We start from the raw sequence: 26,638 nt of genomic DNA, 5'->3' as shown, positions 1-26,638 counted from the left end.
CAAGCAGGGATCTGGTGAGTTGCTTATTGAGTTAAATTCAAGGTCAGTGCAGGAGCTCTCCTTCTTTACAAGGGTGGCCGATTCTTTACAATAGTCTACCCTCAGATTCAACTAGTTTCCAGAATTTTTCAGGGGATTCTGGGAGTCTCCACAGCTACTCTGGTGAGTCCCTGGTGACGGTAGGAATGCTGGACCATCTGGGCAGGAGACGAGTCGCTCCTCAGCACTCTCTCCTTGTTTTGTAGACCTATAGGTCTAAATTAGGAGACAGATGGAGCATTGTTGGTAGAAGACTTGGACTGAATTGGATGGAACATGCCATAGAAATCCTTTCAAGGTAGGATTGACAATCTCCAGGTGGGGCCTGGAGATCTCCCGGAATTATAACTAATCTCCAGACTAAAGAGATGAGTTCCTCTAGAGCACTGGTTCCCAACCAGGGGTCCGTGGACCCCCAGGGGTCAACGAGAACTAAATTAAGGTCCGCGAAACAAAGTGATAAACCCATAATAAATTAATATTTTCAATTAAAAGTTCTCTATTATAAAATATATATTCAAATATTATTCTAAGTTTAATGTTTAACTAACAGTTATGATTAAAGTTTATTTTCAAATTCTCAGAATTTTTATTTTGAACCTTGGGGTCCCTGCACCGAACAAAAAAGTCCTAGTGGTCCCTGGTCAAAAAAATGGTTGGGAACCACTGCTCTAGAGAGAAATGGCTGCTTTGGAGGGTGGACTCGATGGCATTCCCTGCTGAGGTTCCTCCCCTGAAACATTTATCCCAGGTGCCAACTTTCAGGTGGGGCCTGGAGTAACCTGGAAATACACCTGATCTGCAGTCTACGGAGATGAGTTTCTCTAGAAAAAATGGCTGCTACAGAGGGAGGACTCTATGGCATCACATCCATGCTGATCTCCCACCCCTTCCCAAATATCTTGGTATTTCTCAAGGCAGAGTTGGCAACGCTCACTGTTTTATAGAACAGTCTAAAACACAAGGAGCTACATTAAAAACTAAATATTTGGGGGACAAAACTGTCTAAAATCCCAACTCCCAGAGTCCTGCTTTTGCCACAGTTGCTGTTTCCATAGAAATACTCTTCCACAAGAGTGTTAGAACCTTGTTTTTTTTAAAACAGATCAAGAGAGCCCAACCCAGGACTCGCCAAATTCATGCCCCACAGATATGCCAATGCTATTAGCTATGAGAGGCAAATAGAACCTCTACACACAGTGGCAGTGTATCTCTGGGAAACAGATGCTGAGAACAAAGATCATCTTCATACTTTACACAGGTACTTTGTCCCTTCACCTGTATTTGGTTTTTAATCTTCTACATCTGTAGAGCTGATGACTGGCAAAAAGCCAAAAAAAAAATCACTGGACTGTTCATGTACATATTCTGGCCTTCCTATCACTTCCATCAACTTTTGGGACATCAGAAACAGCACATGTGAAAATACTTCTTCTAGCTGACCTTACTATCTTGTAGCAGCTTTCCAAGGGTTAAGTCGAATCCATTGTATAGATTCATTTAAATGAAATGCCTTATCTAAAGCTGCTTTTGTTGGCTGCTATCAAATCTGCATGTCCAGTTGCTGTAGAGGAAACATGATCCAATCAAGATGAAGGTTTTGAGGCAGAACTAAAATAGATCTAAGGAAAAGTGAGATAAAAGACCAGGTGACATAAGAAAAAAAACGCTTTATCTATTGTCTTCCTGATAAAACAACAAAGCAAGCAAGATACATACATATATATATAATGTGTGTGTGTGTGTGTGTGGTTATCTAACAGTGACCTGGAAGGGGAGGGAGTGATCTAACAAGAAGGAAAAGAATCGCATACATGCATCTCATAGGGGCCACTAATTCAGCTGCATCATGCTGTTTGGAGGGGACTGGAATTCAACAGTCATGTTTTACTTGCATTGACTTCTGTGAACTAGTCACCCTAACTAGCATGTTCTGCCCTGGTACTTTTCTGGCAGAGCTGACCGAAACTTCACTCACTCGGCTTCTCAAAGCCCTTAACTTCATGCATGTATCCCGAGTTCTAGGGGGGGCCGCCTCTTTACGCCAAAGGGCAGAAGCTACATAGGGCCTCTGTCACTTCTGCCCAAAGGCCCGCTAAAAGCAAAACATTCTTCTGTCATTTACGGAAGACTTGGGGGTGGGCAAAGCCTTGGTTGGCCTTCTTGCAGGGCTTCCACATGAGTCCTCTTGCGGTTCCTCAAAGGAGGAGGAAACAAGACAATGCCCCTCCCTCCCCCAAGGGCACTGTGCATGGGGCTTTGGCACAAGGTTGAAGTTGTGCCAGTGCCTTCTACAAAATCCTTATGCACAAGGAAATGGGGCCCAGCTTCTCCTATCAGTTCTTGGGAGTGTGCAGAGGACTCAATGGATGGGCCAGTGGAAGCCACAAACAAGGGCAACCTCACGAGCCATGCCAAGGTTCATGAACCCATTTACTCACATCCACATGCAATGGCAGGCAGGCCAGTTCTGAACATTCGGGCTATTCTCCCAAATTTTGTCACACTCAGGCATGACCAAGACAGAGAGAGCCAGTGTGGAGTTGTGCTTAAGAGTGTCGAACTAGTATCTGGATGACCCAGGTTCAAATCCCCATGGAAGCTCGCTGGGTGACCTTGGGCCAGTGACACCCTCTCAGCATAACCTACCTCACCGGGTTGTTGTGAGGATAAAAGGGAGAGGTGAATTGGGCTCCCTTTGAGGAGAAAGACAGGGTATAAATAAATAAATAAGAACAACTGAAGACAGGCATGTGCTTGGTACTCAGCTACTCCCACTGGGCTGAGCTTTTCTGTAAGGAACACACACACACACCAGGGTGGATAAAAACAGTGATTTTAAAAAATTTAAATCAGATTTTTGAAATTTAAATAGGATTTTTGAAATTTAATTCAGATTTTTTAAAATGAAATGCTTTTGGGGAAAACAGCTATACAGTTTTCTATTTAAGAAACATCATAGTCCAAAGGTTATTCATCATAAAATAAGGATTTGTTCTTCATTATGTAGCATGAGGCTGTACATTCATGAAGTGTTTATTTTTTTTGGTAAATGAATTCTATTAATCCATTCACACTGTCATGCTTTTCCAGAAGTTTCTATAAGATTATTTTGGCAACTTTTTCTATCTAGAGGATATTATCACAGATGCTTAATTTTGCAGTTCTCAAAACTGTGAATTTGTGTCTGTACAGATAATATGCCTCTTCTTCACAGCAAAAATGTTATAAAATAAACATACAGAGTTGAGAAAAAGATGTTAATCCCATTGCTTCTTTGCAAATCTATGTACACAAAATCAACCCCTTACTTCTTAAGTGCTACGTTTCAAGAAGTTAAATTAATAGAAGATTGATTGGAGTGGAATAGATCTGTACAAGGAGCTAAGTGTGAAGAGGGAGAGGCAAGCAGTAAAAATGAAAATGAAACTTTTTGAGCAGAATACTCCACAAGTCTTGGGATGTTTGTGTGTTTAGCCTGAGGTTTATCATGTTATTCTCTCTCTGGAGGAGAAAATCTAAAATGGCAGCAGGCCCTAAAAGAGACCCAGTTTGGGAATATTTTAATGAAATTCCTCTACCTATGGGTAAGGCAGGCATGTGTTCAAAATGCAAACACTGCAACAAAGAAATGCAACTCCTGGTGGCCTGAATAAAACTGGAGAAAATTATGAAATTATTGCAAGGTGAACTATCTATGTATTTCTAATAGTACAACCATATAAGTAATTTTCGATATAAATGTAAAACAAATCTGAAAAGTTATTTTTTTTAAATGAAACCATCATCTGGTTGTAAATATTAAGATCATACCAGCAAGAATGAGCCTTTATGTAGAAAAACATCATTTAAATCTAGTGTTACTGATTAAATCAAATCCACCCTGACACACACACACACGAAGCTGCCTTATACTGAATCAAACCATTGGTCCATCAAAGTCAGTATTGTCTACTCAAACTGACGGTGGCTCCCCAAGGTAGGGTTGCCAGGTCCCTCTTCGCCACCAGCAGGAGGTTTTTGGGGTGGAGCTTGAGGAGGGCGGGGTTTGGGGAGGCTTCCATGCCATAGAGTCCAATTGCCAAAGCATCCATTTTCTCCAGGTGAACTGATCTCTATCAGCTGGAGATCAGTTGTAACAGCAGGAGATCTCCAGCTAGTACCTGGAGGCTAATATCTAAAACAAAACCCTATGCTGGAATGAAGCAAAGCTAAACATAAAGAACAGCATGCTGGCTCAAGTCTATATATGTTCAACATAATTACCAACTACTAAATGTAACACTTACCACTGAACTCTAAACCAAACCATACTTAACTCGTTATACACCATAACAAGTGCAACAATACAGAGGGAACATTACAACGAGGAACCAATACGCTCCACAAAGGCTAGCAACCCTACCCCAGGGTCTCAGTAGGGTTGCCAACTTCCAGGTGGTGGCTGGAGTTCTCCTGCTATTACAATTGATCTCCAGCCGATGGATCATTTCACCAGGAGAAATAGGCCACTCTGGCAATTGGACTCTACGGCATTGAAGTCCCTCCCCTCTCCAAACTTTGCCTTCCTCAGGCTCCGCCCCAAAATCTCCAGGTATTTCCCAACCCTGAGCTGGAAACCCTAGGTCTCAGGCATTCATGTCACACCTACTGCCAGATGCTTCAACTGGAGATCCAGGGGATTGAACCTGTAACCTTCTGCATGCCAAGCAGAGACTCTACCACTCAGCTACAGCCCCTCACCGAACAAACAGTGCAAGAAAACTGAGGAAGGGGAATGAGGACCTCTGCATCCCTCCTGTTCCAAACAAACAGGCCTTTAGTATTTCTTAGCATTTATATATATAGTGCTCGCCCTGACATGGATGGCCCAGGCTAGCCTGATCTCGTCAGATCTCAGAAGCTAAGCAGGGTCAGCCCTGGTTAGTATTTGGATGGGAGACCACCAAGGAATACCAGGGTTGCTTGGCAGAGGAAGGCCCTGGCAAACCACCTCTGTTAGTCTCTTGCCATGAAAACCCCAAAAGGGGTCACCATAAGTCGGCTGTGACTTGACGGCACTTTACACACACACATATAGTGCTCAGAGCACTTTAAATACTCATTAGCCCATACACCTATGTATATTCAAATGAATAAAAATGTCAAAAGATCCATGCAGAATGGGGGATATACACTTGGCAAACCAAGATGAGCAGAATACACAAACACTTAACAACGGGTAAATACTCCCAGTGATGCACTCATCACATTCAAAACTCTGCTGATTTCCTCTTCAAATCTGCCTACACTGGAATTCTCAACACTTTTTTTCTGAATTAAAATTGGAGAGATACTGGTATATGTGTGTGTTAAGTGCCATCAAGTCGCTTCCGACTCATGGCGACCCTATGAATGAAAGTCCTCCAAAATGTCCTATCTTTGACAGCCTTGCTCAGATCCTGCAAACTGAAGGCTGTGGCTTCCTTTATTGAGTCAATCCATCTCTTGTTGGGTCTTCCTCTTTTCCTGCTGCTCTCAACTTTTCCCAGCATGACTGTCTTTTCTAGTGACTCTTGCCTTCTCATAATGTGACCAAAATACGATAGCCTCAGTTTAGTCATTTTAGCTTCTAGGGTCAGTTCAGGCTTGATTTGATCTATAACCCACTGATTTGTTTTTTTGGCAGTCCACGATACTGGTATACCCCAAGATATATATTTTTAGGGTGCAGAGAAACACCCCCCCACCAATGTTAATTAATAAGAACACTGAGATTTAACTCCTTCTCTAGAGGAGGCAGGAGAAATAAAACCATTAATGCCAGATATACCAGTCAGTTTATGTTATAGCTAAAGAAAAAGGGGATTTTCTTCTAATTTACTCAGTGTCACCTTTAGCAAGGCTACTCTTTTACTCTCTTCCCATAGCCCAAAGTCCAAATGGAAACCCCCTCACTACTTAACATGGAATACAATTCTTCAGAAAAAAAAATTGTGTTGTCCCTTAAAAGGTAAAGGTTCCCTGTGCAAGCACCGGGTCATTCCTGACCCATGGGGTGACGTCACATCCCGATGTTTACTAGGCAGACTTTGTTTACGGGGTGGTTTGCCAGTGCCTTCTCCAGTCATCTTCTCTTTACCCCCAGCAAGCTGGGTACTCATTTTACTGACCTCAGAAGGATGGAAGGCTGAGTCAACCTTGAGCCGGCTACCTGAAACCGACTTCCGTTGGGATCGAACTCAGGTCGTGAGCAGAGCTCGGACTGCAGTACTGCAGCTTACCACTCTGGGCCACGGGGCTTAGCCATGAACTACTGCAAACTTGCACAACTCACATTCATTTCAATGAAGCTTGCCCAGGAGAACTTCCTGATGGATCATTCCCCATGGGTCTGCCCTGTCCTGCCCTACTGCCCTTATTTATGTATTTACCTCCCTTACCTCCCCCCCCCCGCCGCTTTCTCCCTAATAGGGACCTGAAGCAGCTGACATTGTTCTCTTTTCCTCCACTTTATCTTCAGAGCAACCCTGTGAGGTAGGTTAAGCTGACAGAGTGTGCTGGGCCCAAGGTCACCCAGCGAGCTTCCATGGAATGAGTAAAAATTTGAACCTAGTCCAATGCTCTAACTACTTCACCACACTAGCTTAATGGTGCCCAAACTCACCAGCTGGATCCAATAACCCACAAATGCTGCTCCCACAATCTACTCATTGTGAATTGGTGTAAAAAGGCAGGGGAGATTTTGACTTCCCTTCACTTTCATTTGTAAGAGACATTTACTTCCTCACTTTCTCTTGGTATTAGTAAAGATGTGCTAGCTTGCATGGTGTCAAGGTGCAAAGGACCCCAAAGGAAAGCCCACACTTCCAAAAAGGGAAAGAACTCATCATAATTTGCACCTCTTTTGCAAGCACAGCCCTTGACAAATAGCTATAGCAGAACTGGGCTAAAAATGCAAAAACACAAACAAAAAAAAAGAGAAGAGGCAAGCCAGCAGAAAGGTGGGGTTGCCGGAATGGTCAGTCCTTCATTTGCATGCAAATGCAATTAAGTAGGCAGATAGACTGACACCAGACCAAGTGTTGGTAACGCCAGTAGCTGGGTGACAGGACACAACCAGGAATAAATGACCCTTCCCATTAAAGTGCCGGGGGAATAGGGAAAGGACCAGGATGTCGAAGTATTTTCACCAGTTAAACTCATCATGCATGTGAGCTGCCTTTCGGGAAAAGAAACCAGCATGTATCCAGGACCCATCAGAAGCAACTACCACAGTCTGCTAGCACAAAACTTTGCCTCTGAGACGCCTTATACCGATTACACGGGATACCTTCATGTGGAAAACATGGAAGACCCCAGGCAGCCTTTGGGAAGTTGGGGATCTCCCTACAGCCTACCAAGGGAGGACTGGAACACCTATGGCTCTGGATCCTCTGGCGTGAGTGGATCCTCTCCTGGGCAGGCCTCCTATATTGCTTCCAATTACACCTCCCTGAATCCTGCAGCTTCTTCAATAGATACCATTAATACAGATCACAGCTCTCCCCAGAATCAAAAGCTCAGGTCTTACGACTGGATGAGGAAAACTGGGTCGTCTAACAGTGTGGGTGAGTGTGGTGTGTTCTTTCCTACTTATGGCAGTCTGATGTGAACCTGGGCCCAAGAGTGCCAAACACCACATTTCTAGCCTTACCAGCTTTTTCTGTTTTTCTAATAGGAAATGCCTAAACTTCATATGATCCCTTCAAAGTTAGAGGCTGCTAAGCCCTGCTGATATCAATGACAAAGAGATACTAATGATGAGCACAGGCTCAGTTCTCTTACTGAAATCAACAGGAGGGGAAAATTCTACACTTCTGTCAGGAAGAACAGGGTAAAACAAACTGTTGCTGGATCATGACTATTATTTTGAAACATGACTTTTTTTTAACCTATGCTTGAACCAATTCGTCATGGCATGGCTGATTGTTCTGGTAGTTTGAATAAGATCTGAGAAGTTTGCAGGCCAATCCTAAACAGCATCATACTCTTCTAAATCCATAGAAGTAAACGGGCTTAGAAGGGTCAAACTCTATTTAGGATTGCACAGCCTGAGTCAGCAGCACATCAGAAATAGTCTTATGAATAAACACATTGTGTCAATCATTAAAGAAAGAACAAATTTTGTCAATAAAGACAATCTAGGAAAGGTTAAACAAAGAGGTGGATTTCCATAATAAATCCCTGTCTTAAATTAAAATGTTTGTAGCATTTGGGTGTGGTGTGGGATGTGTGCATGAGTTCAGTCCTAAACATAATTACTCCAGGCTAAACCTATTGAAATGAATGGGCTTTGTCTGGAGTAACTCTCTTTAGGATTGTACTGCATATGTAGGTTGCTATCTCAAAATTTGCAGATGACTGATACAGTCATTTTAGCTTCCAGAATTTCTTTGAGCAAGCCATCTTCCTCATTCTAATGTATTTTTTACTGATGCTCATCAGTGGGAGCCTTAAAAGTATTTGCCAGAACTCTGTAATTTACTGTCTTGCTTATTTAATTATTCAGCAGAATAGCTCTGTTTTTGTTTTGTTTTTGTAATCTGTTTAAAAATGCCATTTCTGGAGTTATTTAAAGTTCTCATCTTTGTGAAAAACGATATGCCAGAAGTACCCTTTTGTGCATGTATGCAAAGTTTAGCAATGACTGAGAGCCGGCAATTCCACTAAACTGTATACTGTAAAGGTACATCCTAGCCAATTTCTCCCCCCATTAAACTTAAGGGTGCTGCACATTGACTTGATTGTGCCTTAAGCATGCCAAAAGTATCAAAGAAAAGACGGGTAATTACAGAATGATCATGTAACCAGAGGCAAACCACATTGATTGGGCTAATAAAACGCACTTGCTTCCAGTGTCATTCCCAACTGAGATTAGCATGTTAAGGGAGCAATCCTAAACCAGTTTCCTCAGAAGTAAATCCCAATGTATTCAATGGGGCTTACTCCCAGGTTTGCAGCTTGTGTATTATTTTGCCGAAACGATCCCATTCTCGTCTTTCCTTAATTTTGAATGTGCTTGTATTAGGCTTTTGATGGGGAAGCAAGAAGCTTGATTTGAAATCACAATTCAGCCTTCCTGCTCTTTTCAATGCAGGAGTGATTTCAGCTCTGCCACAAACTCATGCAAAGGCTTAAAGCAAACCACTCTCAGATCCGACATTTGGCCCTTCATCTGTGTGGATTTTCAGTGTTATAATATTTTCATCCTACCTTCCCTCCACAAAGCTGAAGGCAACCTCTGTGGTTCTACCCTACTCCACTGTATCCTCACAACAATGCTGTGAGGTCTTGCAGTCCTTGCAAGGGTTACAACAAGATGTGTATGATGTACTCACTCAAAAATGGCCAAATTCACTCAGCCAGTTTCCCATCTGTAAAATGGGGTTTTCCATCCCATAAGGCTGATTTCAGGGTAAATGAGATGAAGATCGTGAAAAATTTTGAAATCAAGTAAGTGATGAAAAATGAAGATTTATGTAAGAAATAGCCAAAGTCAACAAAATAATCACCTACTGGGCAATCTTAGTGATTCAACAAAGAAATCTCAGAAAGCAGCGTTTTAGATTGAACCACAGGAATGCTTGTCACTTGGGAGGTGCTTTCCAAATAGTTCTGTTGAAGCTGTCATTCCCAAACTCTGTGCCACTGAAAAGGCTGAAGCATTGCTTGAGATATTCAGGCTTTATAAGGGGAGGCCCTCCTTGGAAACCTTCAGGAGGCTTTACAAGGCCTGCCTTTTTGCCAAGGGCTTTGAAGGGGTTTGAATGGTAGGCATCTTTTAAGGGGGAAAAGGGGAGAGAGATTTGTGGTTTCCCATTTTGTTTTTATTTTTAGCTGGGGATGTTTTAACGATTATTGTAAGCCACCTTGAATGAAGAGGAAAGGTGGGATAGAAATTTGGAATATATAAATAAATAATTAAACACTAAGTTAAAAATAAATGTAAAAGGGACTGTCTTGGACATATTTACTAGTAGATGCTTTGCAGACCAGATGCTTCTTAGGAAGGGAAAGAAGAATACTACAAATTAATGACTGGTTGCATAAATGGTGTTGTCAAGAAAGGTTTTTGGACCATGGCTTACGTTTTTGAGATGAAGCTTTTCTACTCGGAGATAGTTTGCACCTCATGAGGGTAGGAAAAAATGTGTTTGGTGACAGCCTTGCAAACCTGATAACGAGGGCTTTAAACTAAATCCTATAGGGGAGCAAGACAAAACTTAAAGCCTAGTATGATGACAATAACCAGAGATGGGAACAATAAAGATGTCCAGGGAGTGGCATGTATGCGAGGAAACATAAACTCCTCGGCAAGTACAGAAGCAAAAACCTCAGGGCACCTAAACCATGGATTCCGATGTCTGTACACTAATGCGCAGAGTATGGGAAACAAGCAGGAAGAACTCAAAGCCCTAATACAGGAAGGGATTTTGACCTAAAAGGCAAAATAAGTAACTTGGTGGGATGTTACTCATCATTGGAATATTAAGATTGAGGGGTACAACTTGTTTAAAAGGGATAGACAGATGAGGAAGGGGGGAGGAGTAGCATTATATGTCAAAGATGTGTATACTTGTGAAGAAATACATGAATCTGAGCGTGGAAGTCCAGTTGACAGTCTATGGATAAAAATAAAAGGAGTCAGAAATAATAGTGATATTATGGTGGGGGTCTGCTATCAACCACCAAACCAGGCAGAGGACTTGGATGAGACCCTCCTAGACCAGATTACAAAGTTCTCAAAGAGAAGGGACACTGTGGTCATGGGAGATTTTAATTATCTGAATATCTGTTGGAAGTCCAACTCTGCTAAAAATGCAACATCCAATAAATTCCTGACTTGTCTTGCTGACAACTTCATATTCCAGAAAGTGGACAGGGAAACAAGGGGATCTGCTAGAGTAGTAGGCACTCTAGGTAGTAGTGACCATATAATCTTGGAATTTACAATCTTGGGGAAAGGAAAAACTGTACATAGTCAGACATATAGGTTGGACTTTAGGAAAGCAAATTTTAACAAACTTAAACTTATGCTGGGTAGAATCCTATGGTCAGAAATACTTAAGGAGAAGGGAGTACAAGAAGGGTGGGGGTTTCTTAAAAATGAAACACTGAAGGCGCAATCACAAACCATTTCTATGAGAAGGAAAAATGGGAGGATCCTAAAGAGGCCTGGGTGTTTCCATAAACAGCTTTTTAAAGATTTGAGAAATAAAAAAGCCTAATATAGGAAGTGGAAGGAGGTTCTTATAACAAATAACTAGTGCTTGTAGGGAGAGTGTTAGGAAAGCTATGAGCTTAGACTAGTGGGAGATGCTAAACACTACAAAAAAAAAGGGTTCTTTTCCTATGTACAGAGTAAGAATAAGAACAAGGACAAGATAAGCCCATTGCAGGGACCGGAAAGTGAAATTGTAACAGGAGATGAAATTGAGCAGAACTGCTCAATTTCTACTTTTCCTCAGTCTTTTCTTGCAGATGGTGCATAAACAGGACACATGATGAGGGGAGTTGCATCCTAGGATTGGTATTGGGGTAGTTCACAAACACCTAGTTTCTTTAAATGAAACAAAGTCCTCAGGGCAAAATCATCAGTCAGTCCTTGAGCATTTAGGAAGAATGGATCAGATTACTAAGAGCCAGTATGGGTTTCTCAAGAACAAGTCTTGTCAGACTAATGTTATCTCCTTTTCTGAGAAAGTTACTACCTTGCTGGATCAGGGAAATGCAATAGACATAGTTTATCTAGACATAGTTTATCTTGAGTTCAGTAAGGCTTTTGACAAGGTTCCACATAATATTCTTGTTGACAAATTGGGACAATCTGATTTAGATCCTATTACTGTTAGGTGGATCTGTAACTGGTTGACAGATAACTGTAACTGGTTGACAGATCGCACCCAAAGAGTGCTTGTTAATGGTTCCTCATCCACTTGGAGAGGAGTGACTAGTGGAGTGCCTCAGGGATCAGTCCTGGGCCCTGTGTAGTTCAACATGATTTGGATGAAGGAATAGAGGGGATGCTTATTAAATTTGCAGATGATTCTAAATTGGGAGGGGTAGCAAATACGGTACAAGACAGAGCCAGGATACAGGATGAACTTGACAGGCTGGAGAATTGGGCCAAAACTAATAAAATGCATTTCAACAGAGATAAATGTAAAGTTCTGCATTTAGGTAGGAAAAATCAAATGCATAATTATAGGATGGTGGAGACTTGTCTTAGCAGTAGTGTGTACGAAAAGGATCTTGGGGTCTTAACAGACCAAACACTGTACATGAGTCAATAGTGTGATGCAGTAACTAAAAAGGCAAATGCAATCTTGGGCTATATCAACAGAAGTATAGTGTCCAGATCACGCGAAGTGATGGTATTGCTTTGCTCTGCTCTGGTTAGACCTCACCTAGAGTATTGTGTTCAGTTTTGGGCACTGCAATTTAAGAAGGATGTAGACAAGCTGGAACGTGTCCAGAGGAGGGCAACAAAGATGGTGATGGGTCTGGAGACCAAGTCCTATAAGGAAAGGCTGAAGGAGCTGGGTATGTTTAGCCTGAAGAGAAGACTGAGAGGTGATATGATATTCATCTTCAAGTATTTGAAGGGCTGTCATATAGAGGATGGTGCCAAGTTTTCTGTTGCCCCAGAAGGTCGGGCCAGAACCAACAGGTTGAAATTCAATCAAAAGAGTTTCCATCTAAACATCAGGAAGAACTTTCTAACAGAGCGGTTCCTCAGTGGAACAGCCTTCCTCAGGAAGTGGTAGGCTCTTCTTCCCTGGAGGCTTTTAAGCAGAGGCTAGATGGCATCTGTCACCAACACTGATCCTATGACTTTAGGCAGATCATGAGAGGGAGGGCATCTTGGCTATCTCCTGGGCATGGAGTAGAGGTCTTTGGTGGTGTAGGGGGGAGGTAGTTGTGAATTTCCTGCATTATGCAGGGGGTTGGACTAGATGACCCAGGTGGTCCTTCCAACTCTGAATCTATTCTCTTGTGCAGCTTTTATTCCCCTTCCCAGCCAATACCTGTGCAAAAATATCTTCCTAATGAGTAAGAAGGAATGCTCAGGAATTCCCTCATGCAGCCCATCTACAGCTGAAGGGAACAGAGGAATCCAAGCAGAATTGCCAAGGGAAAGGCAATGCTGCTTCCTGAGCTCTGACAGGCTGGGTAAAGGGCAGGGGGAAAAGCTAGGAGTCACCATCGATTGCACTTTCTTAGAGCAGCAAGGAGAAAGATTGTCCATTGTTCTGGTCAAGACTTATTATATTATTTATTAAACTCATTTATCCATAATTCATTTATACAACAGGCATATATCATTTTCAGGGTATATATTATTTATTTACTTCATTTATATGCCAGCTTTCTCCCCAATGGGGACCCAAGGTGTCTTATATAATTGTCTTCTCCTCCATTTTATCCTCACAACAACCCTGTGATGTAGGTTAGGCTGAGCGTGTGTGATTGACCCAGAGTCACCCAGCAAGCTTACATGGCAGAGTGGGGATTCGAGCCTGGGTCTCCCAGATCCTAGTACAGCACTACACCACTGGCTCTTTAAGCAAGGGAAATATGCCATTGATTTTCATCCAGAGAAACCTGTATGCCAGGTATCAAAAGTATACACCAACTTCCCCAGACCCTCAGGATGCATCCCACCAGAAAGCAGTGGTTGGGTGGTACAGTGAACACATACCCACAGAGCTGCCTTATACTGAATCAGAACATCTGACTGTCAACATCTGTATTGTCTACTCAGACTGCCAGCAGCTCTCCGGGGTCTCAGGCAGAGGTCTCTCACATCACCTGCCACCTGATCCTTTCAGCTGAAGATGCCGGGGATTAAAAATGGGACCTTCTGCATAGCAAACAGTTGTTCTACTACAGAGCCAGTGTCAGACTAGCATTGCTGAGACCTGAGTTCAAATCCTCATCCAGCCAGAAAGCTTACTAACTGACCTTAAGCTTGTCACTTTTCCTCAGGACAACTTACTCTGACAGGCTGTTAAAATATAGGAGGGGAGAATCAAGGATTGGAGGAAGAGAGGGGAAAATATGCTAGAACTGAAAATCCATACACACAGAGGTTTATGTAGGATCTGAAAATCTATATGCATTTTCCAGGATTTGTAGGTAGGAACTACCAGGATTATGTTCCTAGACTGTTCCGTATTATTTTTACTGTACACAATGTTTTCCATATAAATTCTTACACTGGAATAATTCCTAGAGCACCCTCTGTGTTGAAAGAAGTTCTGAGATTTATGCTTTTGATAAACCTTCTTCAGGAAATGAAAATAATACTCTTTAGCACAGACTACTTTTGTCTGAAGCACTTCAGATACATAGGCCCTAAGCCCCATTTTCTCGGCTGGAGTGGGACATTCAAAGGTCCCAGAAGATGGGTTCTCCAGCTCAGTCCCTGCCAGCAGGGATGGCAAGGATGATGGACACCGGTTTGCCTATTGCTAGCAGGCAGGTCTAAGCCAAGGGCCACACAGACCAGGCTGGCAGTGGTAGGGGAGGATGCAGCGGGACACTGCCAGCCAGCTCCAGGCTGTGAGGCCTCTGGAACTGCCAACTTGGCCCTGGCTGCCAGGTGGCCCCCCAGGGCAGTATCCCATTGGAAATGTTCTCAGCAAACTGAAGGGCCAAACAGTCAGATTACGGAAGGACGGTTGGTGCTGTGAACTCAGCAGCTTGCCTGAAACTGCCAAGGGAATTTGCAGCTAAGTTGAGATTTGAACCAGGCTTGCCCCTTCCTCCCACTGGGCTATTTATTCCAGCTGAACCAATGGGAGTGTTGCTTTAAGGCCAAGGCTTCCATTCATTAGCTGCTGCATTACAGCCTTTGGCCACAGCCCTGAGCAAAGCAGGCTATTATGCTCCTCCTGTAATTCCAGCCCTGCAGCCTCCCAAAGCAGTCATGGTGAAGAGGATCAGCCCCCAAGGCCACTGCAATTGGGGCAATGCCACACCTTCTATTCATTAAACAGCCAGGTTATTCAGACCCATACATCAACACAATGCAACCTGGCAAGAGTCAGTTGTGGGCAGAGAGAGAGAGAGCCAGCACAGTGGGGGCATGACAAGGGGGAGCAGGGCCATGTGAAATCATCTTTCCATCAGGGGACCAGAGATCCTCCCTTGCACAGTGGTGGTACCACAAAACCTGGTCTCTAAGGTGCTACTGGACTCGAATCTGCCTTTTCTACTGCAGACCAACTTGGCTACCCTCTGAAACCACAAATGTTGAACATTACCACCACCATTTAAAAACACCCTAAAAGCTAAAATGGCACCTCTGGATATAGAAAATTCATGGTGGTATGTATGAGAGGTATATATGTAAACATTCCTTTTTAACTATTTAAAAAAGATAACATTATCGTTTAAACACCTACCTTTGGTGTCACTAACCCCTAAAAAACGTATGACTGAGCTCCTTAATATGAGCCATACATGCTGTCACATCAGAGTGATGACCCCAGGTAAGAGAGGGAGTGGCCTTGGTTGATGAGCTTGTACACAATCAATAAATCTTAGTTTGTTTTATTCCATTGCTGACATTCATGCCAACTAATACAGTTGTGTTCTTACCACCTGTAGCAGTGCTTGTGAAACCCAGGAGGAAAACATGGGAACAGATTTCAAAAGAAAATATAATGTTAGCACCACGGAAGCAATCCACCTTAAGCAAGGCTGGAAAGCCCTGACTTAAGACCAGTGCAGTTTGCTCACTCTCCTACATGATACATGCAATCATCTGTCAACCATGCCCTTTATGTAAAAGTGTAAATGGACATAAATTTGGCGTCACCAATGTCAAACCTCAGATACCTGTGGCAGGTGGTTTCAATCTGCCAGGGCCCTACGCTGCCACTGACGAGTAAGTCACCCTTCTTCAACTAAGACACTTCAAAGGGGAAGACGAGTGAGAAATTGATGAATTAGAATGATCAGTAGAAATAAATGTGTTAACTAAGACCGAATCAACCTTGGCGATCAACTAAGGCATAAAGACGTGCAACATGTTTCTTAGCTGAATTGAGTCCTGTAGACCAGGCAGGATCTATTTTAAATAAATATAAAATAGCGTTATCACCAATTACAGCTGTTGTGAATGGTCAGAGCGCTTATCTTACATATTGTTGACTTTTGCATAGCAATATGACACACTATACCTTTTGAAATTCATACTTTTAACCACTTTGTCACAACTCCCCCTCCCCAGTCTGCTGTGCATATGTTTTTACTGCCTGTGGTTTTACTTCATGTGCCTGATGAAGTGGTCTCTAACCCATGAAAGCTTATGCTTCAGTAAACCTGGGAGTCATTAACGCTGTACTTGATTCTGGTTTGGTTTTGGTGCAACAAACTAGCGCAGCTCTCCCACTGGAATTTGTAACCCCTAAGGGTTTGGACAGGTGGGTTTTGGAACCAGCAAGGTGACCAGATCTATAGTCCCCCAAATAATTACATGTGGTGTGAATGAAATGTTGTAGAGGGAGGGGAAGAAATGGCATAGCCTCTTCCCAAAAAGGTGCCCCTGCCACCACAACCAGATAGGCACACAGACACAGGCTGCCAGTAAGATGAAAGACTTCCCTAACTTAGGTAAAAAGAAAGAAACAGCACACGAGTATTAATTTTCCTTTGCAAGTAAGTTGGGACATGTATGTCTACATTGCATTCGGGTCTGAGACTTCTCAAACTGAGCTACAGACCCTTTTAACACTTCTTTGGGCTTTGATATGTATCCTAGTCTCATCCTTCTCCTCTTTTCTTCAGCAGTTATATTGCCGGAAAGGGTGCCAATTTTCACAGCAAACAAAAGGAGTGGGGAGAGAGAGGCAAGCTTTCTCTTAGCTGGGTTGTCTTCAGAACTGCTGTGTGAATTTTATGACCAAAGGGAACAGGAAAAACTATTCCTCTCCTCATGCCCCCCCCCCAGATCTGTTTCTGTGCTATACAGGAGCTACAAGGACAACAGAGTTGCATATTACATGCTTGCTTTCACAAGGTTAAGACCTTAATTGGTTCGGAAACTGAAATACCCGTAATGTAATGGTCTAACTTGGGCAGTTGAATAAACTCTGGAAAATGGATGATACCTACTTGATGTGCTCCATACACATGGGTACATGCCCTTGTTATTTAATTTGTTTATAAATATATCATTGAGAGGCTGTCAGGTCCATATTCTGTTCCACCCTCACTCGGACATAAAAAAAAATCTCGGTCCTATTATACGCGGATGATATGGCCTTAATCTCCCTTTCTAAAGTTTAAACTTTTCAAAACTGACCATCTTAGAGCTTCTTATTTAGCCAACGTATGAAATCCAAACCTCAGAGCACCCTTTACATCCCTATGGTTTCAAACAATGCCAACAGCTGTATTGACCGGGTGTTATTGCCGAATTCCAAAAGATCAACATTTTTGCACCTGTGGAACGTCTGCTCTGGAGGACTTATACCACTACTTATCTGAATGCCCTCTGTTTGTGGAACCCAGGGCTTAATTTCTTGCCGGGTGGGTTTCTGGCCTAAACACTTGTCCTAGTGCTGAGAAATTAGTATTTTTGTTAAAAGACTCTGATGGGTTTGTTTCTTATAGGACTTCCCTGTGGGCAAAGAAAATAAGGTCCAATATGGTTGCTAAGAGAGCTGATACTTCCAAGTTGATTTTAATGGTTGCCAGGTCTCATTGGCTGATCGGGACACCGCCACAATTTTTAGTTACTATTGCTCTGTATGCATCCATTTAGCATAGATTTATTATGTATATTTATTATCAATTTAGCATTTTATTAACCTAGTATTTTCCTTTATGTATTTGTGGTATTGTTGACATGCTTGTAATGGCCTATGGCTATATGCAAATAAAACTATTCATTCATAAACATAGGTTCATATAAAAAGCCAATCTAAAGCATGACCTGTGCAGGTTGATTCAGAAGTAAGTCTCTCTGAGCTTTTGGGTGGGAGTTCAATAGCAGTGACCAACCAGCCTTTACAATCCACTCCAAATGATGTATTGATCTAGTTAAGTACTTCTCCTTACTGTACTAAAGAAACCTTCTGGATCCAGCTGAACTGGTTTGAAATTTTGCACAACTCAGTTTTAAAAAAATGGTCCTCCACCTACTTGCCCTCTTGTTTTCCCGGACATGAAAGAGATGTTGACATTTGTTTAGGGCTCGTAAATTCCAAACCAATTGGCTTGTGTTTCTGAATGTGAAAAGAGTTCTCTTGATAAAATCTTGCCAATCTTTTGTGTGGCGTGTGCTTCATCTTAACACCTCAATGGAGCTTAGGGAACCACTTTAAAAGGGTCTTTGTCTTACATTTTGTTCCAAAACATTCACATCAAAAACAACCCAGAAGATCAGAAGGATTTTAAAAGACCCAAATCAACATTGGAAAACTTTGATAGAGGAAGAACTACAATATATTGTAAGGAGTTTTCCATTCATGTCAAAGGAAAGGGTTAATGATTCATCATAAGCCGTCCAGCCCTCTCAGGGCACATCTTCCACTTCTCTCTTCTTGGATCAAAAGAAATCAGTACAAGGAGAGCAGCTATTTGCTCATGATACCATTTTCACACTCCTAAATATGAATTTGAAGTAACTTACTATCAAAACCATGCAGAGGTTAAGGCTGTAGGTATGGCTTGCTACTTAGATGGCAGATTGGCCCATTACCACACCTGGAATGCTCTCGGTGACCCAGTGCTCTACAGGGCTGCCCAAACCGGGCCAGGGGCAACTATGGCCATAGACTCACCCATCTCCTCCCATGCCACCATCAGCTGGTCCAGGACAGCCTGACTTGGACCCAGCCGTAGGTAGGGAGAGGTAATGGGCTCTGCATTTGCTCTAGGACCATCACAGTGGTCCAATTTGTCCCTGCTGCTAAATTATTAGAACTCACATAACCCAACACTGAGATATGTGTACCTCTGCACTGGAGCATCACTCAATTCCTGTAGTACATTGGATTCTCTAACCCAAAAGATGATTTATTTTGAAAGTAAAAAATCAGAAAACAACATTTGTACATATTTTCCAGTTAGCATATGCCTGAAGTGTTGCTTCCCTCTCCTAAGACTGTAAGGAAATGTACATTTCTTGGGCACTTTGCAGCCTATCAGTGCTATCTAGGATTGCCGGAATTAGATCTCCAGACTACAGAAATCAGTTATCCTGGAGAAAATGGCTGTTTTGGATGATGGACTCAATGGCATTGTAACCTGCTGAGGTCTCCCCTCCCCCAAACCCTGTCCTCCCCAGGCTAAACCCCCAAATCTCCAGGAATTTTCCAACCTGGAGTTGGCAACCCTAGTGCTATCCTAAACCCTGGATGCTGGTTTATCTCCTATGCTCACTAAGCAGAGAAAAAATATTTTCAATATGACCCAACTACCAAGAAGCTGAGAGCCGAGAAATTGCACAAGCAATGATGCTCACAATCATCAGTCGTAGAGTGCCATGCCAACAATACTCCTATGCCAGTCATACAGGGATGCAGACAACTAATGCAGAACCCCAGCCTGAACCAACTCACAAAACAGGAACACGAAAGGAACAAGAAAGGAACACAGGAAACACAGCACTTGTTCCACACTCCAAGGAATTCTAAAAACAGTGGGTAGAATCCCTTCCTCTAAACACCAGCCATTTTGACAGGTCCACACATGGAAGGAAGCATGGCTGATCCAATGCTACCACACAACATCCACAGCTCACTTGACAGGGAATGGAACCCCGTGCAACAGTTGAAAATCTGAAACATGGTTGGAGTTTAGGTAGAGCTTAACAGAGCTTGATTGACTGCAGATTTAGCTGTGCTACAGCTGTAGAGGCATGGTGGAGCTGTCTCTCATTCCTGTTAAGCTAGAGGGGAGTGTTTACTCTGGTGCTACCCTTTTTGTTAGCATAACATTATACTAATGCTGGCAGGAGGCTCAGGAGAGGTAGTTTGATCCTAGAATCATAAAGTTGGATGGGACCACCAGGGTCGCCTAGTCCAACCCCCTGCACAATGCAGGAAATTCACAACTACCTCTCCACCACACTTCCAGTGACCCCTACTCCATGCCCAGGAGATGGCCAAGATGCCCTCCCTCTCATGATCTAAGGTCATCGAATCAGCATTGCTGACAGATGGACATCCAGCCACTGCTTAAAAACCTCCAGGAAATGAGCACTTACCACCTCCCAAGGAAGCCTGTTCCACTGAGGAACCACTGTTAGAAAATTCTTCCTAATGTCTAGACGGAAACTCTTTTGATTTAATTTCAACCAGTTGGTTCTAGTCCGACCTTCTGGGGCAACAGAAAACTCGGCACCATCCTCTCTATGACAGCCCTTCAAGTACTTGAAGATGGTTATCACATACCCTCTCAGTCTTCTCCTCTTCAGGCTAAACATACCCAGCTCCTTCAACCTTTCCTCATAGCACTTGGTCTCCAGACCCCTCACCATCTTTGTTGCTCTCCTCTGGACACATTCCAGCTTCTCTACATCCTTCTTAAATTGCAGTGCCCAAAACTGAGCACAGTACTCTAGGTGAGCTCTAAGTAGAGCAAAGCGATACCATCACTTTGCGTGATCTGGACACTATTACTTCTGTTGATACAACCCAAGATTGCATTTGCCTTTTTAGCTACCGCATCCCACTGCTGACTCATGTTCAGAATTCTCCAGCCTGTCAAGATCATCCTGTATCCTGGCTCTGTCTTCTACTGTATTTGCTACCGCTCCCAATTTAGTATTATCTGCAAATTTAATAAGCATCCCCTCTGTTCCTTCATCCAAACCATTTATAAAGATGTTGAACAACACAGGGGCCAGGACTGATCCCTGAGGCACTCCACTAATCACTCCTCTACAAGTGGACAAGGAACCATTAACAAGCACTTTTTGGGTGCGATCTGTCAACCAGTTACAGATCCACTTAACAGTAATAGGATCTAAATTACATTTTCCCAATTTGTGAACAAAAATATTATGTGGAACCTTATCAAAAGCCTTACTGAAATCAAGATAAACTATGTCTACTTCATTCCCCTGATCCAGTAAGATAGTAACTTTCTCAAAAAAGGAGATTAGTCTGACATGACCTGTTGTTGAGAAACCCGTGCTGACTCTTAGTAATCAGACCCATCGTTTCTAAATGCTCAAGGGCTGTTTGATGATTTGTTAAAAAAACTTTCCCCCTCAATGTTAATATTCCAATCATGAGAGACATCCCACCAAGTTTCAGTAATGCCTATTAGGTCAAAATCCCCTTTCTGTATTAGGGCGTCGAGTTTTTCCTGCTTGTTTCCCATACCCTGCACATTAGTGTACAGATATTGGAATCCATAGTTTAGGTGCCCCGACTTACCCATGAGTTTATGTTTCCTCGCATACATGTCACTCCCTGCAAATCTTTATTGTTCTCATCCTTCCTGGGCACTGTCCATAACTGGCTCCTGCTACTCTGAAGCATGACCCTTTTAAATCCTCATGGCAAAAAATCTTAGATGAGAAACTGGCGTTGTTGGGCTTCTCACAGGATATGTTATCAGATCTTGGGAAAACTGAAGCTTTCACCAAAATTAAAAAGCACATTAAAGAGCTCGATTATAACAGCACTACTTTTCGTGCTCGTCGCGTCTGTTCATCCCAGTTCTTCGGAATACCCCCTCCACGTGGTCTGCCTGCCTTATCTGACAACTCCTCGTCTCTGTAGAGCTTTTTGCTTGGCTAGATTGAATGCTAACCCTTCTATGGTAATGCAGGGCAGAATTCTGAATATACCATACTCAGACAGGATCTGCCCTTGCTCTTCTGGCTCTATTGACTCATTAGCCCATGCCCTTTTGGAATGCCGCTTTTACGAGGAACTTCGATCGCGCTATATTTCCCCCCTTTTAATATACAAATCCAATGCTTCTGTGACTGACATAATGCCTTTTTTACTAAGTGATAGGGACCCCAAGGCTACATTGTCAGTGGCAAGATTTGTTTCAGTCCTTATATCCCTCCAACACTAGATATATGCTGCTCAAGATCAATTGATCAAGGAGCTTCTAAGGGATAAAAGGAAAGGAAAGGATAACTGGCTCCTAGACCACTGCACCTATGCTAACTTTACAGTGGCTGTGCCAACATATCTCTGGATATGCGTATGTATTTCCATTCACATCTCCAATTTATACTGGGGGGGAGGGGGAAGTGAGGTTAGTTGCTATCCTTAGCAGTTTACAGACTGGCTTTAGCACTGAGCCCTTAAATTTCAATTGGTTTCATTGGTGCCATTCAATATATTTTCAACCTCTTCCACAGAAGAGTGTGGGCATCTTGGCACCTTCTGGGCATGAAGTAGGGGTCACTAGAGTTGTGGGGGGGGGAGGTAGTTGTGAATTTCCTGCATTGTGCAGGGGGTTGGACTAGATGACCCTGGTGGTCCCTTCCAACTCTATGATTCTGTGATCAATGATTCTATGAAGAGGTTAGAAGTTAATTTTAGAAGTTCTAGACATGATTGCTGTCTGATCAATAATTTATTATATGTTTCTTTGATCATCAACAAAAAAAACCAAGAATGCATTGTGCAGCGCTCTTCACCAGGCTGGATGTCACAAACTTTAAATAGAGGTGTGTGTGAAGTGCCGTCAAGTTGCAGCCGACTTATGGCAACCCAGTAGGCTTTTCAAGGCAAGAGACTAACAGAGGTACCTTCCTCTACATAGTGACCCTGGTATTCCTTGGCAGTCTCCTATCCAAGTACTAACCAGGACTGACCCTGTTTAGCTACTGAGATCTGATGAGATTAGGCTAGCCTGGGTCATCCATGTCAGGGCATAGAAGTGTGGAAAGCAGATTTTTTTCAGGCTATGATGTTAAGGACTGGTCTTATGCACATATTCTGTGAGATGCAAGCAGGTGACTTTGGACCAGTCACACACTCAGCCTAATCTACCTCACAGGATTGTTGGGAGGATAAAATGGAGAAGTGGAGAACAATGTAAGCTGCTTTGGGTCCCCATTAGGGAGAAGGGCTGGGTACAAATGAAGTAAAATGAAAATAAATACATTTGTGAATGGCATACTTATTGCTTAATATAGGTCTACTCAGTGAATGTAAATATCCACACACACTGCTCATTATCCTACCTATTGATTGTAAATAACTCTGGGCACCAATTTTTCACAATTAGCGAATTATTTTTATAAACTAATTCCCAGCACAAGGCAAGCAATTAACACACACCTGTCCACATTTGAACGAGGCACCATAATATGCAAAGACCTTTAGTTTTTTTCTTCCCTTCAGTAGAGACAGAGATATTAACACTAAATTTAATTCTGTTGTCATCTTGCTTAAGATGATTAACCTTTCTGAGTTTCTTTGAGCTGTAAGATGATTAACCTTTCTGAGTTTCTTTGAGCTGTTTATAAAATATGCAGCACAATATTGAGTAAAAAATAATACTTTGCATGTATACAACACTCTAGAAATGTTCAAAGCACTTCACATGTATTATCCTATAATTCTTATAACTCTCCGTGGTAGGTCTTGTGGGGGGGGGGGGCAGAGCGTTTATACAGATTCTGACTGGCTTAAGGAGCCCTTTGGTGCTGAGTGGTAAGCTGCAGTACTGCAGTCAAAAGCTCCGCTCACAACCTGAGTTTGATCCCAACAGAAGTCAGTTTCAGGTAGCCAGCTTAAGGTTGACTCAGCCTTCCATCCTTCCGAGGTTGGTAGACTGAGTACCCAGTGTGCTGGGTGTACAGTGTAGATGACTGGGGAAGGCAATGGCAAACCACTCCATAAACATAGTCTGCTGAGTAAACGTTGGGACAGGACATCACCCCATGGGTCATTAATAACCTGGTGCTTACATAGGGGACTGTGTGTGTGTGTGTGTGTGTGTAAAGTGCCGTCAAGTCGCAACCGACTTATGGCGACCCCTTTTGGGGTTTTCATGGCAAGAGACTAACAGAGGTGGTTTGCCGGTGCCTTCCTCTGCACAGCAACCCTGGTATTCCTTGGTGGTCTCCCATCCAAATACTAACCAGGGCTGACCCTGCTTAGCTTCTGAGATTTGACAAGATCAGGCTAGCCTGGGCCATCCAGGTGAGGGCACATAGGGGACTACCTTTACCTTTTTAGGCAACCAAGTGACTGGTTGGCACAGGCAAGTTTCACAGCAGCAGCCATCCTGAATTTATAACTTGATCTTTGACTCACTGTACTCCAGCCCCTCTCAGACTACAGCTTATTGCAATACCAATTTGAAACCTCATCCCCATTGACTTCCATTCACATAAATGGCATGTACAGCCCACTAAAAAGGGCTTATTCTCCATGCTCCTCTATACTTTACATTCATGGACAGAAGTAATAAAATCCCCTAATTCACTACAATGCTTCATTGACACCCGTTTCTCTGGTCCCAGCAGCCTCAGGCATTCCTGAGGCCAGGTGTTCACAGAGCTGTGAGGCCCTAGTCATTCAACAGGTAATTGCTGTGCAGTGGTGGTCTTAGCCAATGTGCAACAGGGGCAGCTGATCCTCACCCTGATCTGGACCCCACCCAAACGCCCACAACCCGGAAAAAGAAGGAGAGCAGGCAGATGAGAGGCAGGAAGGCAGATGAGAGGCACAACCACCAAGAGAAGAGAGGAGCAGGGGAAACACAAATGCAGCTACTCTGGACAGTACTCTGGACAGTTCAGGGATCAGAACTAAGGAATTGGTTAGGGATCAGAACTAAGGAATTGACAAAAATCTTCACGGGGCTTGTGGAGGGATTTGCAGGAAGCAAGAGAGGTGGCATCACAGGGATGCTCCAAGCATTAGGAACAACCTTGAAAATGACCAATAATAGCTAACAATTCCTTCAATACTGAAATAGTATTGTTCCTTCTGAATTCTCTATGTTTCCTGGTTATTGCTCGTTTGAGTAGTCTACACTCGCGGTTGAAAATGACCAATAAATACATGTTTTGTCTTAAAACAGGTAAAACTAGGACAAAGGAAAAGTATCGAGTCGTTTATACAGAGCAGCAGAGACTTGAGCTGGAGAAAGAATTTCACTGCAACAGATACATAACCATTAAAAGGAAGTCTGAACTTGCTGCATACTTGGGACTATCAGAGAGACAGGTATACGGAGACCTTGTGGGTTAGTTTTGATAGTCAGTGGGCACCGTTTAGCCAAAATTATTTGTAACTAAAAGCTCTGCAGTGGTGAGTGGGTGGAGTAGGACGCTATTCACTTGTCCTTTCTGGGGCCCACATGGGTGAACAATACTGCTGTCTGCTACTGCAGGTTCATTTGGCTTCTCTGCTGTCTGATTGTTCTGTATTCTGTAATCTGCCTTGAGCCTCAGTGAGGAAGGTAAGCTAGAGATACAATAAAATACATAAGCTGTGATGAACAACTATCACTTCTATGAGCAGGCAAGGAAGCTTTTGTAAACTTGAAGTGAGCGGGTTCTTTTCTTTCAGACTGCTGGTTCTTTTCTTTCAGACTACTAACACAGGTCTGGAGAGACAGCTTCCTAAATATTATCCTCTTATTTATGGTGACCCCGTAGGGTTTTTAAGGCAAGAGATTTTCAGAGGTTGTTAGCCATTGCCTGCCTGAGAGAGTTATGATAGAAGTGTGACTGGCCCAAGGTTCATGTGGAAGAGTGGGGAATCGAACCTGGTTCTCCAGGTTAGAGTCCGCTGCTCTTAGCCACTATACCACACTGGATCTCTTAATATTCTCCTAGGTCAGCTGATTTATTTCCAAGGCTACTTACTAGGGTTGCCAACTCCAGATTGGGAAATGCTGGGAGATTTGTGGACTTAGCTTGGGAAAAGTGGGGTTTGGGAAGGGGAAATATCTCAGCAGGGTATAATGCCATAGAGTCCACCCTCTAAAGCAGCCATTTTCTTCAGGGGAACAGATCTCTGTAGTCTGGAGCTCTTCAGGCCCCACCTGGAGACTGGCAACCATATTACCTACAATACAACAGCAGCACCAATTCTATCAATGAACAAACAAGCATTATTCATAATATTTCAGGTGAAAATCTGGTTCCAGAATCGCCGTGCCAAGGAGAGGAAAATGATCAAAAAGAAAATCTCTCAGTTTGACGGAAGCAGTGGATCCATTCAGAGTGACTCGGGTTCTGTCAGTCCAGCTGAATTGTCAGCCACTTTATTCCCACCATCACATACAATTAATGGACTGCAGCCTATTGAAATCCAGCAGGTCACAGTTGCTGACTGACATCCAGGATTCCTGTTTGCATTTCTTCCAGAAACTTCGGATTCATAGGTGTCAAGCATGTTTCTTTCTCCACATTGAGTTTCTATCCCTGCTCAAGTACAGGGAATATATTCAAAGTACTTGAAAGTCCTCGAAGATATCAGAAACTCCTCTTACTATGAGTCACTACCTAAAAATAGAAAGTATACATATTTTTTGCTTCAGCCAATGGCATACAGGTGAAATGACTGCAGCATTCAGCTTAGTGCTAGATGGCTTATATGGGAAGTCTGTTACTGGCAAACGTCTA

General features: G+C 43.0%; 1 protein-coding gene across 1 annotated transcript; it reads left to right on the top strand.

Annotated features, from left to right (window-relative positions):
- Nucleotides 1-7,225: 7,225 nt before the first annotated feature.
- Nucleotides 7,226-26,349, top strand: LOC130486497 (homeobox protein CDX-4-like). Its single transcript, XM_056859772.1, has 3 exons — nucleotides 7,226-7,628; nucleotides 25,087-25,232; nucleotides 26,143-26,349. Exons 1-3 carry the CDS (start codon nucleotides 7,226-7,228, stop codon nucleotides 26,347-26,349), a joined length of 756 nt encoding a protein of 251 aa, XP_056715750.1.
- The last annotated feature ends 289 nt before the right edge of the window (nucleotides 26,350-26,638 follow it).

Source organism: Euleptes europaea, chromosome 13 (assembly GCF_029931775.1).
Source record: "Euleptes europaea isolate rEulEur1 chromosome 13, rEulEur1.hap1, whole genome shotgun sequence".
Taxonomy (NCBI): Eukaryota; Metazoa; Chordata; class Lepidosauria; order Squamata; family Sphaerodactylidae; genus Euleptes; species Euleptes europaea.
The sequence above is the reverse complement of the archived record's forward strand: the minus strand, read 5'-3'. Positions and strand labels throughout refer to the sequence as shown.